General features: G+C 48.3%; 1 protein-coding gene across 1 annotated transcript; it reads right to left on the reverse strand.

Moving 5' to 3' along the window:
- Positions 1–4,439: 4,439 nt before the first annotated feature.
- Positions 4,440–16,486, reverse strand: LOC118696418 (tubulin alpha-8 chain). Its single transcript, XM_036398578.1, has 5 exons — positions 16,405–16,486; positions 11,575–11,797; positions 7,643–7,791; positions 5,664–6,344; positions 4,440–4,830 (listed from the first exon to the last, which is right to left on the reverse strand). Exons 1-5 carry the CDS (start codon positions 16,405–16,407, stop codon positions 4,537–4,539), a joined length of 1,350 nt encoding a protein of 449 aa, XP_036254471.1. The 5' UTR covers positions 16,408–16,486; the 3' UTR covers positions 4,440–4,536.
- Positions 16,487–17,092: the final 606 nt, after the last annotated feature.

A 17,092-nucleotide genomic window follows, 5' to 3' on the forward strand; every position in this document is an offset into this window, starting at 1 on the left:
GTCAGCCAACACCTACAAAACCTTCAGAGCAATGTAATTTTTCCCATTTCATCATGCTCTCATTCCTCTCCCCATTAACAGCCAGTTGAGACTCCACATCTTTAATCTACTTGCCCAACTTTTAGAAGAAATCTGTAGATCAAAGTCTCTGCACAGCCTGAAGTTACACTGTTAGTCCTCCTCCTAGTTCAAACCCAGATAGAGCCAAGGGATTAATCACTATCACCTCCCCAACACACAGAGAAACCCCTACAGCCCTTCCAGGGAGTCCTGCAACATGATGGAAAATTATTCTTCAGCTCTTTACTGCTGAATTTACTTATAAGTTCAGTCCTTGTTTTTGGACTTCAGAAGAAAACACTTTTTTATTTGAAGTAATTTCTTATAAACATGACAAAACAGGCAAGATCAGGAGTCACCTAATTCAAGATCTTTTTCCTGACAGAAGGCTCTGTGTTTTCCCAGCCAGAGCAGCTCACAGCTCCTATCCAGGATATGGCATCTCCACATTTAGTACCAGACTCATTTTTCTTCCTAAACTTTTTGGAGTTATAAAATAAATGTGACTTCAAAGGTACTGCTGTGAGGGTGGGGAGGCCCTGGCACAGGGTGCCAAGAGCAGCTCTGGCTGCCCCATCCCTGAAGTGTCCAAGGCCAGGCTGGATGGGGCTTGGAGCAGCCTGGGATAGTGAAAGGTGTCCCTGCCCGTGGCAGAGGGTGGAGTGAGATGAGCTTTAAAGTCTCTTCCTTTTTGTTGCCACAAAACTTCAGCAAGGCCAGTGAAAAGCCCATCCCCTGTGCTGAAGTAGCTCTGCTCTATAAATAGTGACCATGGCAGTTTTGTTTCCATGCAGCATCTCCTACACACAGGAAACCATGGCCTGCTGCAAAGGTTTATCTGGCAGAACAGAGGCACTGGGCACAGAGCAGCACAGCAGCAGCACTGCTGCAGCTCTCAAGCTCTCTGCTGTGACAGAGCTCACAGGGACTGCACTGCAAACAGAGTCACTACAGAACCATGCCAGCCTGGCTTCTCTTGGGGAATTACCAGGGTGGAGCAGGATGCCAACAGGAATGCCAGCAGGCCTAGCAAGGCTGAAGGCCTGGAACAAAACAACCAAAACTGTGCAAAGATGCTCCTGTAAGCAGGCATAAAGTAATAGAATGAGTGAACGGGTGAACCTTGCCTATTTCACAGAATTTTATGTATCTGAGGCACAAAAGTTCTTTGTGATATTACTTAAGATCAGTTTATCTGTAGTAAGGAGGTAGAGGCATGTGTAGCTGTGGGCTTATGTGACCTCTTTCATCATACAATTACACTGTGGCATGCTTACTATAGAAATGTACATAATTATATATATAATATAGATATTAGCACATTAAAGGGAATTCATATTGCTTTTTCAGAGGGGAGAGTGGGTGGAAATCAAATTCTGCTGCATTGCATTCTCCTGGAACAGCACCAGAACTATCCTAGAACAGATCTTACAGATAACACCAGAATTTACCACAAAGTTCACAGTGACCGCCACAGCTCCAACTCATTTCCTCCTCCTCCTCCACCTCATGACTCACACAAGTTTTTCTGTCAGGTGAGAGCTATTAATTGCCAATCTCAATGGTGGAGAAAGCTGTGTCACCACACAGGTAAAGATATATTTAGTTACCACTAGATAATGCCTGCACTTCTGCCAGTGCAAACAGGCACATGACTGTGCAAAGCACAAGTATGGGCATTTCTTATCAAACAAAACAACAATTAAAGTACAGAATTAGAGAAAGTGCCAAGCAAGCAATTTCCTTAAAGTGACAGCTAACATCAACCTCTGCAAGTTTCAGAAGTTCTCACTCTTACACTCAAATTTTAATTTAATGCAAGGTCTCCTCTACATTTCAGGAAGCAGATGAGCCACACATTTGCTAATCCAACCATAGAGTCAGTAATTAGAACATGTTTAAGGATTTCTGCAGCTCACTGAAGCAAGAGCAGTTTTAGCAGGATTTTCCTGCTGTAATTGGCTTCATATCTGAGAAAAACCCTATCTTATCTTAGCTCAGCATGCACATGCCTACACAGAGAGCAGCTGCCCACTAGCTAAAGCAACAGGGTTTCTTAATACTAATATGATGAAGTTTCAAGTATGATGTAGGCTGAAAATGTGTGTTTTCAGCAGTCCCATGGCTACCAGGTGCCAGAGTATCTCTTGTGAAACCTTCCACCCATCATGTTGCAGATTGTATCTTCTCTAAGTAACATTACATGTTACTTTTAAAAATTAAAAGCACAATGCTTCTCATCTAATGCCTACACAGAACGAGATTCCCAGGTTTTCAGAGCTCAGCATTCCATATGCACCAGGATTTTACATGGCTGAGGGCCCTGCACAGCCTCAGCACTGTACACACCTGCATCAAACAGACACAGCATGAGCCAACTCCCACTGCAGAGGAAGTGGCCTCTGCACAAGTAATCCACCACTGCAGTAAAAACCAGACACTATTTGCAGGAGAGAGTTAGGCCAGGCTTCAATGAAACCAAATTCCTCACAGAAAAGCCAATCACTGCTAAAAGATCCTACTAAAGGCTGGTTCAGAAACCCACAACTCCAACACAATTAACTTCCAAAGGAAATCATGGTGCTGCACTTGTGGCACAGAGCACTCTCCATGACCTGCTGGCAATGCAGGATGTTTGGGGTGAAAACCTGACACTTGCATGGCACCAAACAGCCCTGTGCACGTTTCTCTCTGGGAACTGCCATCCCATTAAAACCTGAATGATTGCCAACATGGAGTCCTTCTGATTGGAATGAATTGTGTCTGTCCCGGGGCCCCACCAAGCACATTTGCTTAATCAACCAGTAAGCAGGAAAATATGTTAATCAACAGGACTTCAAATTCATGACAGTTATGTCTACCCTGGAACATAAAACCACAAGGAGAAACAAATGAGAAACTCACTGAAACACTGGCCACACTTAGCTGTGCTGAATGGCAGGAGGTGTGATTGCCACACATCCTGCACAGCAGCAGGGCTGACTGTCTGACACAACCATGGAGGTGATAAAGCACTAAGACTGCTCTCCTCATCCTTGTAAAACTGGGAACTTCCAGCTCCAAATCAGACTGAGTCAACACAATGGCTCAAAAAAACGACAGAGCGATCCAGGAAAAGAGGAGCCAAAGCAATTCCTGGTCAGCTCTCACAGACCAGGTTGTTCTGGGACCTTCTATCAACAGCAGCAGCCTGTTCCTCTAAATTATAGGTAACACCCCCACCTAGAACAAGTGCAGCCAACTGGGACCAGGAAAGGCCCTGCTGTGTGAGGGGATGTCAGACACTGCAGCATTACCTGAGTACTGAAGCTTCCCTGCAGAAAGGAGTTCAGGATCTTGCATAATTCAGCGGAGACTCCTGCCAAGCAGGTGTGCACATCTGCAACTAACAGGTTTCAAGGCTTGGCCTGAATCACACTCTGCTATTAAATCAGAAGGAATATGAGTAAGTTTGAAATTGGATGGGGAAAATTCTCCAGCCCAAATCTCATCTTTGAGTCAGACTTTGGTATCCTGTAATCACATTCAGTATTCAATCATCAGATTTAACTGTTCCACCTTTGGCATTGCTGTGGGGGAGATTGCTCAGTCATCCAGCTCTACAACAATGAAGTTATTTGGTTTGTGGTTCACTGTGTGCCCAGGCCCCACTCAGTCGATGCAGAAGGTTTCAGACAGAGGCTGCTCACATCTGAAGATAAACCTGATTAGCCAAATCCTCTCCTGTTCCAGCAGCTTACACAGAAGGATGGCAGCATTCATATCTGAACCCATGGAATAATTACTTCTGCAAAAGACTTAGTTTTAGGGAAAACTAAGATGTTTAACTGTGGCCAGTTAACCCAGAGATTTTTCTCCAGACAGCTTCAGGAGAAGTCTGACTCTAGAGAGCTGCAGACAGGGAGACTGCAGGTCCTTCTGTGGGAGGGCACAGCAACACAAGGGCAACCACTGCTCAGGCTCTGGCTACAGTGGCAGGTCCACCACACCCTTCCTGGACATCTCCTCCCCATCCAGGTTACTGCATCTCTAAGTTATAGCCCTCTCTAAGAATAGGAGACAGCTAACCCAAACAGCCTTCAGCTCTGAAGGTCTTGCATCTTTTATGGGTAACACAGCTCCTTTTGCCTCTTGTGACACCAGCTCTAGAGTCTTGGAAAAAATATACCTAACACCTTCCAGAAAAAGCTCCAGCTCATTCTAGTCTCATGTTCTGGGCACTAATAACTCTTCAAATAGCCATGCCTTAAGGACAAGAGCTGACTGAAACACAGCATGGTTATTTTATTCAGCTACCTTCTTCAGAAAGGAATTCCATCTCTTGGACTGCTGACTGCATGTAGTTAATGAGTGTACATAGTGTTTAGACACTACCAAAGTTCTGGATTAAAGAAGTTTATTCCAATCAGTTGACATGATTTACATTGCTACTAAAGAGGCAGTAAAATGGCAAAGACTTGCAATTCACTGTTGGATTTAATATTCTTCTCCTTCATCTTCTCCATCCATCGAGTCTGTGCCCACTTCTTCGTAATCTTTCTCAAGTGCAGCCAGATCCTCCCGAGCCTCTGAGAACTCCCCCTCCTCCATCCCTTCTCCAACATACCAGTGGACAAAGGCACGTTTGGCATACATCAGGTCAAACTTGTGGTCCAGGCGAGCCCAGGCCTCGGCAATGGCCGTGGTATTGCTCAGCATGCAGACTGCCCGCTGGACTTTGGCCAGGTCGCCCCCAGGAACCACTGTGGGGGGCTGGTAATTGATGCCAACCTACAGGAGAGGTGCAAGAGACCATGAGTTTCTCAGTGGTGTTTGACAGTGACAATAATCAAAGTTAGACAACAGGAGTTGATTAAAATGTATCACTCACAAAACAGCCCTGCATGAGAACCTAAATCTTCACATCTCAGAATATAAACCAGGTACCTACAGAACAGCTCAGAGCAAACACACTCCATTGTGGGAACACACCAGAGTTTTCTCCACCTAGGCTGAGAGAGAAGACTTCCCCCATGGTGCTGTGCAGCACTATTGCCAATCTACATGAGATTGCTTCTCCCATTGGCCAGCTGACCCTGCCCACCCCCAAGTGTTCATCCCCCATTTCCCCTACAGGCTGCTGCCCTTTGCCCTGCCCTGTGCCCTCAGGTCATTGGCACTGACCCCACACTCAAACCTGTGCACAGCACCTGGTTGTGTCTTTGTCCCTGATCCCTTTGGCGTGGTGGATGCAATAAACCTTCACTGGAATTCATCATACAAAGACCCTTCCTGTCTGTCCTCTGCTGAGCTATCTGTGGGGTGTGTGTGTGCATGGACTTGAAATGGCTGCTCTATGGCCTTACTCTGACTTCTGAAGGAGACACTTTGAACAAGAGTAGTCAGAAGCTTGTGCTGTTTATTCGTGGGAATGCTATATCTGGGGCTCCAATTATTAGAGGAACCAGTCAGTTTCCAAAACCTCCAATTATAATTGGTATAACTATGAAGAAAATTATTACTGGCAGCATTTCTACCACCCTGCCACATTGCAACAAAACAGCACCCACCACCCAGGACAGTGAATGAGAAGTCTAAGAAATCATGGTGGAACTGAGACTTGCCTTAAATCCAGTAGGACACCAGTCCACAAACTGGATGGTGCGCTTGGTCTTGATGGCGGCGATGGCGGCGTTGACGTCCTTGGGCACCACGTCCCCGCGGTACAGCATGCAGCACGCCATGTACTTGCCGTGCCGGGGGTCACACTTCACCATCTGGTTGGAGGGCTCGAAGCAGGCGTTGGTGATCTCAGCCACGGAGAGCTGCTCGTGGTAGGCCTTCTCCGCAGAGATGATCGGGGAGTACGTCACCAGCGGGAAGTGGATGCGAGGGTAAGGCACCAGGTTAGTCTGGAACTCAGTAAGATCCACATTTAAGGCACCATCGAACCTAAGGGAAGCAGTAATGGAAGACACTATCTGACCGATGAGGCGATTGAGGTTGGTGTAGGTGGGGCGTTCAATGTCCAGGTTCCTACGGCAAATGTCATAAATGGCCTCATTGTCAACCATGAAGGCACAGTCAGAGTGCTCCAGCGTGGTGTGGGTGGTCAGGATGGAGTTGTAGGGCTCCACAACAGCTGTTGAGACCTGAGGTGCAGGGTAGATGGCGAATTCCAGCTTGGATTTTTTCCCATAGTCAACTGAGAGTCGCTCCATCAGCAGAGAGGTGAAACCAGATCCAGTTCCTCCCCCAAAGCTGTGGAAAATCAGGAAGCCCTGCAAGCCAGTGCACTGATCTGACTGAAAGAGAAAACACAGGTGTTCAAGACATTGTGTGCATTAAGAATCCCCAATCAAGCTCAAGAAAGACAGCTCTGAATTCTGACACATACCAACTGTTCAAGCTTCAGAAATACAGAATTTATCCACCAAGAGTCAAAAAGGTGTCCCAGGAAAAGCAATATTCTTGGCTGGTTTAAACCCCCTACGTATTGGATGGCAACCACTTCAAATTGCTAGCTTAAAATTCCTTCTATCCCCAATTCTCAGCTGAGGCCATTAACAATGAGCAAGAAAAGCAGGAACAGTCAAAGACCTAACCCTTACAGTTACTTGGTATTCTCTATCTGCCCAAAAATGGAGCAATCCCCCATCCCAGAGCTACTGTTGCAATGCTGCACGAGTGCCAAGCGTGTATCTCCGCTGGGGGAAGTGAGCTGTCACAGCCTATTACAGTGCCAGTCCCATCCACCCCACTCAGGAGACAAAACTAGACAGCCCTGTCCTCACAAAGAGGTGCCACATGATGCTCAGCTCCCAGGACTAACAGGGACTGCCAACAGCTTGTACAAAGAAATCATGACTGTTTTCCAGGTCAAAGTAAAGCCTGCTGCAAACTTATCATTGCTTTAATTAGAGACTGTGGCAGTCAAGCGTTGAGAATAATTCCAGTTGTAATCTGCAAAAGGTGGACTTTACACTAAGACTCAATTAGCATTCCATATCAAAACACCTGCATTTTGTGCAATGAGAATTCCCACCTTTGTGACACAGACTGGGCAATGGGCATGCTTAGCAGCCCTAAATAGGGAACATGAACTTCCTAAACTGCCCCCTTCATAAGTTTGCCACATGACTGAAGTACTGGGGAAGCTGAAACATCCCAACTTACTGAGATTGATTCCTTTTCTACTGTTATTACCATAAAATTAATCCAGAAATCATAATAGCAGGAAATGCAAACGATAGTCCAAACCACAGAAGCAAGCACTCTTATTTAAAATTCCTTGAAAGAGCCACAGCCAGAGACCAATCTTTCTCCAGCAGGAACTATGCAAATCATAATTTTTCGTTCTGACTTTCCAAACATGAAACTTTATATGAAGTTTTAAGTGCCTCATCAGCATTTTAGGCCACTTGAAAGCCATATCTGACAGGAGAAATCCAGCCATTCTCAGCTGGCTAAGAATAAAAGCAGATGCAGACTAAGTCCACAGATTCTCATACCACAAAGAAATTAAAGCACAGTTTATGTATTTGATAACCTCATTTCCAAATCCTGTGAAACAGATATTTCAGAGCCTTCAGGGGAGTCTTACCAGCTTCCTGATGCGCTCTAGAACCAGATCAATGATCTCTTTCCCCACTGTGTAGTGACCTCGAGCATAGTTGTTTGCAGCATCTTCTTTCCCAGATATCAGCTGCTCAGGATGGAAGAGTTGTCGGTATGTCCCATTCCTAACTTCATCTGGGGAGAGACAAGATATATATTAATATATAATATATATACTTTTAAATAATTTTTTTATATAAACCAGCTTTTTCAAACTTCTAGTGGTGTCCAGAATAGTGTACTTAAACCTTTAGAGATAAAAAGCAAATACCAATCAGTAGGTGCCTTCCTACAGCCTAAATGCTGAATAACTAAGAAAAATTAAGTTATTGCTTAGGAAACTGCTCTATTTTACACCAATTTTAGAATTTTGACCTGTCAGAGCAATTAAAAACTGGACTGTAGCAGAACCATTTTTTCCAGTTTAAAACAACTTAAGGCCCATTTTGCAGCCCAGCAGCTGAAATCCCATTTTTCCCCTTCACTTCCCAATCCCTCCAGAATGCTTCTGTGGGTAAGCAGAGCCAACTTGGCTTCCATGCCCCTTTCTCTTCACTGTACTTTCAGCCAAAGGTAGAGAAGGGTTCCAAAGAGATGGAGATGCTCTTAGAGCAATTATCTAAACCCTGAGCTGTAAGCTGTAGCACACACATCCCCCAGCAGTTACACATTTGGAGACTGATTTAGAGCCACTAGTTCCCAGAAATATGCACTTACATCCAGCAGGCTAAAGCTCTGTCCTACCAGAAAGGTACAAAGACACTCAGCAGAGCTTTGTCTCTGGTTTAGCTCCAACCACTCTCGTGTGCTATTGCAGTATTGCATTGTTTAATTTAAATCAGGTGAACAGCAGAGAGCTTTATTAACTACAGCTGAAGCTGCCTGCTTGCGTGTATTCATGAATCTGAAATAGAACAAGCAATACAAAGAAAAGTAAAACTTAAGACATAAAAATAAAGTTAGCACTTAAACCAGTTTAGGCTGAGCAGCTCCCACTCCAGTCTGCAATCCAACAGTCTAAAGTATTTCTAAGACTGCATCAAAATAAAGACAATTTGGAAAAATTTACCATCTCAAATACCCATGTGTCTAAGACTTCCTACAAGACCACTCCACATTACAAGGGACAAATATGGGTAATAAGGGAAAAATACAGAACCAAAATAAAATGGTTCTTTATCCTATGCAGACGGGTAGCATGAGCCAGGATGGTCCTTGGGAAGTAACAAAATTTGTAGAGTTCAGAGGATCAGCCACTGGACTACAAAAGTGTGCCTGGAACAAAGGACTTGGGTGAGGGGACAGCCAAACCAGCTGGCCCCAGACATTCTATCCTTCATGTTTTCAGGTCTAGCTGGGGTAGACTGCTAAAGACACTTGTGTTGAATTCCCAGATGTCACTGCCCTATTTTGTGGTGGAAGTTTGATGGTATTTTACCACCACATTCACAGAGGTGGTGCATATCCACCATCCTGCTGCTTTGTGCAAGACCAGCACTGATCTGGAGGGACAGAAATCCCTGTGCACACGAGTGGCAGCTGCACAGCTGCTGCATGCACAGAGATGGGTTTTTCATAAATTCAGTGCACAGGGACTTGCTGCATGAATGGAGACTCATGAGCCCTGCCCAGGAAACTGGAGCAGTAATTTTCACATTAGCCAGGGAGGAATAGCAGCTATTTCTGAGAAAGGCACATGATGTAACCTTTAACAAAAAGCCCTAACTGAGTATCACCAATCTTGCCCATCTCCCCACACTACACCTGCATCACCAACAAGCACTGGAACACTCACTACCTTTGGGCATTTGTTCCAAGACTCACCAGCTCCTCTGCCCTCTTTTGCCACCTGTCTCATCTCATTTCTGAGCTGTTCCTGGTTGCTCAGAGCCACCACCTGGCCAGTGCAGAGGAGGCAACAGCCACAGGGCTCAAAAAAGCACAAAGCCAGACCTGCAGCAGCTCCTGGGAATATCAGTGTATGGCCAAGGGTGCCTGGGCTGGTTTCAAAGTTATAGCCCAGCACTCCCACCCTCAAACAGCCCCACAGCCTTCTGCTCCCCTGAGAGGTTCATGTGCTGTGTTAGCCACAAGAAGGGGTCTGGTGTGTTACACTGAACAGAAGCTACAGAACAGCCATGGTTTGGGTACAGAGGAGTGGCCACAGCCACACATTTCCCCAGCTCTGTATTGCAGAAAGATAAAACATAGGCAACACAGACCTCTGCTATAACAGCCCCAAATCACTACTTGAGGCAAGATAGCAAAAAACCAGCTCCAGAAGAATTACTTCTGCCACACACTGGTGAGAGGAAAACCAGGATTCCTGACACAAGGGATGAAGGAATTGTGAAACCAGGAGCTCACATTGAGCTGACAGTGCATCTACTCCCCCAGGATGGAGGACTGGTCAGTAGCTGATGCATGGGATCACACCTGAACACCAAGAGCCGGTGTTGCCAGAGCTTGGAACAGAACACATTTTCAGGAGCAGACTGTTTCTCAAAGATAAGGCACCAGGAAGCTGAAGTGCATGTTCAGAAACCTCTGAATTTAGGCCAGATATGGGGACTCATTTCTGCAAGCACTGTTCAGCTTCCACAGATTGCTTTGGGAAACTACAGCAATCACTCCTGTGTGCAATAAGGAATCTTCCTAATGATATATATTGTGTCTCTTAAAGAGGCTCTACTGACTGCAGCACACCTTATGCCATACTGTTCCAAGGGGCTGTAACTGCTTCTTGCATAGCAAAAGCATGAAGTGTGTTCATGAGACCCATTTAACTCCACAGCCTGGCAGAAGGCAATGCCGAAATTCTTGAAAGCTCCACAGAGCACATTTGCCAGTCTCAATGAAAATAAAGCCAAGTATTTTCCATCACTAGGAAGGTGTAGGAAAGCTTCATGCACTAAAAATTTAGAGCCCAAAGCATTTTTCAGGACTAGAGGAATGGATCCCTTAGCCAAAACCAATAGTCTAAAGTATTTATGTGACAATAACATGTGGCAATATTCTCCAGTGCCTTTGTGAAATACAAAGCTGTGTTTCGTGTCAGGTACATACAGGCAATGTGTGTGTTTGTGATTGTGATATGTGTGGAAACCGACCATGAAACAGTTATAAAGACCAATTCTAATAATAACTGAGGAAAGTAAAGCATGGAAGAAGGCCTTTGAACCTATCCTTTGTTCACAATTAACCTTTATAAGTCTTAAGTTGATTTAGGAGCATTTGAATTAAAGCATTAAGGATGTTGCTTTTTGACAGGAACTTTCTGCGTGTAGCTAATCCTTAAAGAGTTCTGCAATAATAACCTTTTGAAGTATAATTTTAGAATATTGCTTGTATCCTTGAAACTATAGCTTTGGAATATATATAAAGGAAACATGCTTATCTCACACCTTAACAAAACAGTGAAAAGCAGCTCGAGAAAGGAAGGTGAACATCAACTCAAGGATTAATAGTTTCAACCAAGGGAAGCTGGACATCACTGTTATGAGATTTATAGTCCTTGCAATTAAAAGGTGGATCCACATCTGGAGAGCTGGACCTCACCACATGGGATTTTTCTTTCTTCTTTTGGAAACCAGACCAGCACCATCTGGGATGCTCCTTTTGGGATACATCCTGAGAAAAACTAAATCACAATAGTGTATAGAATTGTGATGTAAAAATTGGGAATAGAAACTGCTGATGAGTAAAAATTGGAATAGAAACTGCTGAGAAATCTTATGAGTACCCCTATAAATACCTGTAAGCCTCAACTATCGGTGTGCAGTTGGAGGGAAAACTTCCCCCACTGTACCCAGCACTGTATGGCTCATACTTTACCATATTAATTAATAAATTGATTGCTGCTTGAACATTGGCCTAGTCAAGCTTCTTATTCATGACACCTTGCACTGTCAGCGTTACCTATGACTGCAGGTTCGAGGTCCACAAAGACAGCACGTGGGACGTGTTTCCCCGCCCCTGTCTCGCTGAAGAAGGTGTTGAAGGAGTCGTCCCCGCCGCCGATGCTCTTGTCGCTGGGCATGTTGCCGTCGGGCTGGATGCCGTGCTCCAGGCAGTAGAGCTCCCAGCAGGCATTGCCGATCTGCACGCCCGCCTGCCCCACGTGGATGGAGATGCACTCGCGCTGCGGGACAGGACAGAACGCATCGCTCAGCACAAACACAAGTGCCCTTGTTCAGCAGAGGATCAGCACGCCCGGGGGGACTGCCAGCCCGCAAAGCCATTAAAACATTGGCCTTATTGTCTCGGTGTTGGGGCCATTTGGCACAAAACACACAGGACACAAAAGCCCCTTTGAGACATCATCAGCTCCACCCAGAAAAACCCTTTTGAACATTATCATTTTTACAAGCTCATTCCTCTTTGTTATGCTTCAATCAGACAGGAAGAGTCTGATCAACTCTTTCAAGTTCTTCAGCCAATTTCTCTCTTCATACCAAACTGAATATTTAGAAAAGCTGATGATCACACCTCTCACTGGCCTAAGTGTCCAGAACAGCAACACCCAGACCCCAGCCCCAGGGGCAGCAAAATCCTCCCAGGACCCGGAAACACTTATTTAATGTACACAAAACAAACAAAAAAAATATTCTCCAGACCCCTTGAGGAACCTTTGTCACTCAGTAGGAGAGGCTTTGCCTAACAAACCCCTTCATAACCCTCCATAAATACAGACCCATCAGGCCTCAAACCACGCTGCTGTACACAAGGTACTCAACACCTCAACACCGGATAAAACTACCTCATGAAAGCCATGTAGAAAATAGTTCATGGCAGCCAAATTATCTGTTCCTACCCATTTATGGATTCCCAAGTTCCCTCTGATGTCCAGAGTATCAACCCAGTTTCTTTAACAGTGCAGCACAGGACTTCAAGTGGTAAAAGCCAAACCATAATAGAGACATCTCCAAACTCCTAGTCCATCTGTGGCATTTTATACTCAACATCTAGTTTTGAATGTCAGTAAAGCACAGTCTACAAGAGCCTAAATAGACTCCAGTTTAAAGTGACTGTTACCCAAATCTGTTCAGACCCTGTGACTGGATGAGACAATTTGTTTCCCTGGAATTCCAGGATAAGCCAGGAGTACTTTCAGGCACAAGTACAGGCCAGGCAGAGAACGGACAGAGAGCAGCCCTGGGGAGAAGGACATGGGGGTGTTGGTGGATGAATGCTCAGCGTGCCCCAGCCCCCTGCTCTGGCAGCCCAGAACCCCCCTGTGCTGGGCTGATCCCCCAGGGGGGCAGCAGGGCAGGGGGGGATTCTGCCCCTGTGCCCTGCTCAGGTGAGACCCCACCTGCAGAGCTGCCCCAGCCCTGGGCTTCCAGCACAGGAAGGAGCTGGAGCTGCTGGAGCCAGCCCAGAGGAGGCCACAGAGCTGCTCTGAGGCCTGGAGCCCCTCTGGGAGAGCTGGGGATGCTCATCCTGGGGAAGGTTACAGGGAGATTTTAAACCGCTTCCAGTGCCTAAAGGGACTCCAGGAGAGCTGGAGAGGGACTTTGGAGAAATGGAAATGGCCTTAAATGCAGGATGATAGGGTTAGATTAGACATTAGGATGAAATTCTTCCCTGTGAGGGTGGCACAGGTTGCCCAGAGAAGCTGTGGCTGCTCCTTCCCTGGAAGTGTCCAAGACCAGGCTGGATGGGGCTTGAAGCAACCTGGTCTGGTGGAAGAGATGAAACTGGATGGTCTTTAAGGTCTCTTCCAAAACAAACCAGTCTGTGATTCTATGACCTGGAACTGCCTATTCCACATCCACAGTCAATGCAGAAAAGCAGGAGCACAGTCCTTTCAAACTCATTGGGAATCCCATGAAATTAAGATTTGTATTTGTCCAAAAAAAAAAAAATCAGTTCTCAAACACAGCACTGAACTATTTTTAAGCTCCCATTCATCCAAGCTGTACATTCAGATGTCCAGCCCACATCCTCTCTGCAGGCAGCATCACTCAGAGCTGCTGCCACCCTTCTCCTCTCCAAAGCCATTACACCACCACCCTCCAGGCTGAGGCACTGAGCTTGGCCGGTGCTGCCATGGCAGAGAACACACAGCCAACCTGCACAGCATGGAAGAGGTGACAGGAAAGCTGGCTGCAGTGCCACAGAGACCAGACCATGACTCAGGGAACATCCCCTTAGGAGAGCAGGACAGCCTGAAACTTTCCTGCAGGGACAGGAGAACACAGACCACCACATCAGCCTGGATCCTCACCTGACTGAAGTGCTACCAGTGACCTAAGCCTTGCTAGAGAAACCCCCAAGCAGCTGGGAAAGGTCATTGAAAGGGTAAGGACTACACCACAGCACAGAGATGGAGGGGGTAAAGAAGAAGGGTATGTGGAGCAGCTGAGGCCATTGGCTTGGTTAGCCAGGAGAACAGGGGAGATTTGAGCATGGTCTAGAGCTTCCTCAGGAGAGGAGACCCTTTGGTGACCAGTGACAGGACCCCAGGGAAGCTGTGCCAGGGGAGGTTTGCCTGGATATGAGCAAAACATCCTTCCCCCAGAGGGTGACCAGACAATGGAACAGGCCCCCAGGACAGTGGTCACAACCCCAGGGCTGACAGAACTCAACACAAAGAGTGGGATTCCTGGGGGTGTCCTGTGCAGGGCCAGGGGCTGGACTCAATGGTCTTTGTGAGTCCCTTCCAACTCTGAATGCACAGCTTGGCAACACAGCCACAGAGCAGGTGTTACAGGTGCCACGTTAAACATGGCATGCTTACCTGGACAAAATACAAAGTTCAACACATTGGGCAATGACTCCCTGCACAAACAGCAGTAACTGAGAGGGAGCCCTGCTCCTGGAGGCTCCCACAGAACCCAGCCTGAACGTCCCACAGGGCGCTCTTGTCCTCAGTAGGGCAAGCCACATGCCAGGGAACAAAAGGAGACGTGGGGAGCACAGGAGAAGGCTCCCTCTGCTCTGCAGGTGGCTCCAGGTTGGATTCTCAGAGGTTGCTGCAAGGCTCAGGCTGGTGTTAGGAAAAGGCTCCCCAGTGGAACGGTGTGGCCCTGGAACAGGTCACTAGAGAAGTGGGAGGGGATTTGCATCCTTGGAGCCTTTCAAAACTTGACTAGATGAGGTCAGTGACAAAACCTGGCCTGGTGCTAGTGTCCTGCTTTGCTAAGGACTTTTAAGTAGTATGAGGCTATTCAATTAAGAACAAACCTTTGTCAGACACTAACAGATTCTCTGCTCATTTCGTGCTGCATGGCCTTTTCACAGAACCAAGGATACTGAAGAACAAGGCCCAGATTTTATTCCAAAAGCACCAGCTCCAAGTTGGAATGACAGGCAAGAGAACTGCCACACTCATTATAGATCAGTGCCTTCACACATCACTGATGAACTTCAGAATAAGTATTAAACGTATACAGACAGTGCTGGTAAATGCTGTATTCAAGCCATTACAGAATCCTCTCATTTACTTAACACTAAATGCTTTCTCCACACTTACATTATTTCCAAGCACACAAAGTTTCAGGCAGAATTTCTCCAGCCCAGTCTCAGTTTCCTTTCCCTACAGATGTGCTCCAGCTGAAGGGCACTGCCCTGTCCTGTCACTGCCCTTCCAGGAGCTGCAGACAGCCCCTTGCTGCACTCACTGCTGGGCTGCAGCCCCCCCAGATCCTCCATGGCACTGCTGGATCAGGCTCTTGGTCCTCTGCTTTCCCCAGCACAGTGCTCAAGGTCTAGCTGCACCTGTGTGAGGCTGATGGAAAGCCAAGCTTCCTGAGAATGGCTGTGCCAGCTCAGACCAAACTTATCAGCACATTATATGGAGGAACGTGGTTTCCCTGGGATGGGACTCCAGGGGACCTGCATCCTTTGCAGAGACCAGGGGCTGTATTCGTACTCTTGATTTGACTTTATCTGAAAACCGTGACAATAAACAGCCCCCAAGGGAATGGTAAGAGCAAGAACACATCCACCAACACTAACTTACTTGTTGAGCTGAAAATTATTGTATTTCCCACACATTCACATGCCTACAGTAGCAGTCTTGCTACATTTGTAAATCCATGTAACCTTCTGACAATCTCTTTTCAGAGATGTAGGAAGGCAACACCCCTGCGGGTAAGAGCCGAACGCCCATCCCAGCCTCCAGCGCACCTGAACCCTGTCCTGCGGGACATCCCAGCCCCGTCACACCTCTCAGACCAAGATGACTCAACCGATCAGCTCATTCTCGCCAGCCCATCTCACAAAGTCCTTCAGGAACTCTGCCCATCAGCCCAGCCCCCGGACAGCCGCGGGGCAGGAGCGGGGGAGCGGCACCTCGGCACCTCCCAGGGCGGTGGGCCGGGCTCCTCCCTCCCTGCCTGCCTCCGGCCCCGCGGGTCGCGCACACCGCGCGGAGCTGCCCCGGCCTTGCACACCGCGGGAACCCGGCGGCTGTCCCGAGCTCTACAGGCAGGGCGCCCCGGGCCCCCACGGACACACGGCCCCGGGGGCTGACGGTGCCCGGAACGGAGCTGCAGCCCCTGAGCCGGCCGGGGCTGAGGGTCCCGGGGGCCGCCATGTTCTCGGCGAGCCCGCCACCATTTTGGGACGAGACGGCGGGAGCGACAGGGCGCGGGACGAGACACGGCTCGGGGCAGCGAGACCCACTGCCCCCCACGGCCCGGCGGGGCCGTCCTGCCGCCCATCCCGTTCCCTCCTTCACCGCTGCAGCTCACGGAGCTGCGCCGGGCTACCCCTGCCCCGCCGGGCCCTCGCCCCACTCACCATGGCTCAGGAGCGCCGGGACAGACGCGCAACGTGTCTGGGCAGCACCGCAACAGCAGCGGCTCTTACCGGGCTCACATTTTATAAAGTGAGGGGCGGGGCGCTCGGCTCCCTGCGCTGTGCTCATTGGCGTGGCGTGCGCTCACCTGTGGGCCATTGGGTAATAGAAATGTCTGTCACCATCCTGCGCGAACTATTGGCTGATTCGTAACAAAGGGCGGGGAGGGGGCGGGGTTTAGTCTTCCCGCCAACGAAGGTCTGCACTTTCCTCCTCAGACTCCGCTTCAGGCCGGGATTGCTGTGGCCGGGCCAGCGATCGCTCTGTCCCGGGCTGGGATCGCTCTGTCTGGAGCCAGTGGCTGAAGGGCAGGGGGCTCAGCACCGTCCACCCCTGGGTGTCGGCCAAGGGCTCCGAGAGTGAGCGGCTGCTGCCCTGGGAGGGAGCCCTGAAGGACGGGGGGCCGCTGATGGCCTCGCACCCACGGGGGTCCTGGGTGAGAGCTCTCCCTGTCCCGGCTCCGCGCAATGAGCCTGGGGAAAGGCAGCAGTGAAACACCCGGGCAAAGCTGGGACCAAGGATGGCACCTGGGATCTGCTGGGGGACATCCTGAGAGCCCCACATCTGCGCGGTGGGCACCCACAGGACCCGGTCCTCCAGGCGCTCTGGGTGCTGTCTCTGGGCTGAAAA

The sequence above is a fragment of the Molothrus ater genome, chromosome 25 (genome assembly GCF_012460135.2).
Source record: "Molothrus ater isolate BHLD 08-10-18 breed brown headed cowbird chromosome 25, BPBGC_Mater_1.1, whole genome shotgun sequence".
Classification (NCBI taxonomy): Eukaryota; Metazoa; Chordata; class Aves; order Passeriformes; family Icteridae; genus Molothrus; species Molothrus ater.

What these genes read in the sequence shown, in the direction of transcription:
- LOC118696418 (XM_036398578.1), bottom strand. An exon ending in TAGAGCGCATCAGGAAGCTG is followed by an intron (nt 6,345 to 7,642) that starts GTAAGACTCCCC and finishes TTTCTCTTTCAG; the next exon opens with TCAGATCAGTGCACTGGCTT. An exon ending in GGTGTCCTACTGGATTTAAG is followed by an intron (nt 4,831 to 5,663) that starts GCAAGTCTCAGT and finishes CCTCTCCTGTAG; the next exon opens with GTTGGCATCAATTACCAGCC.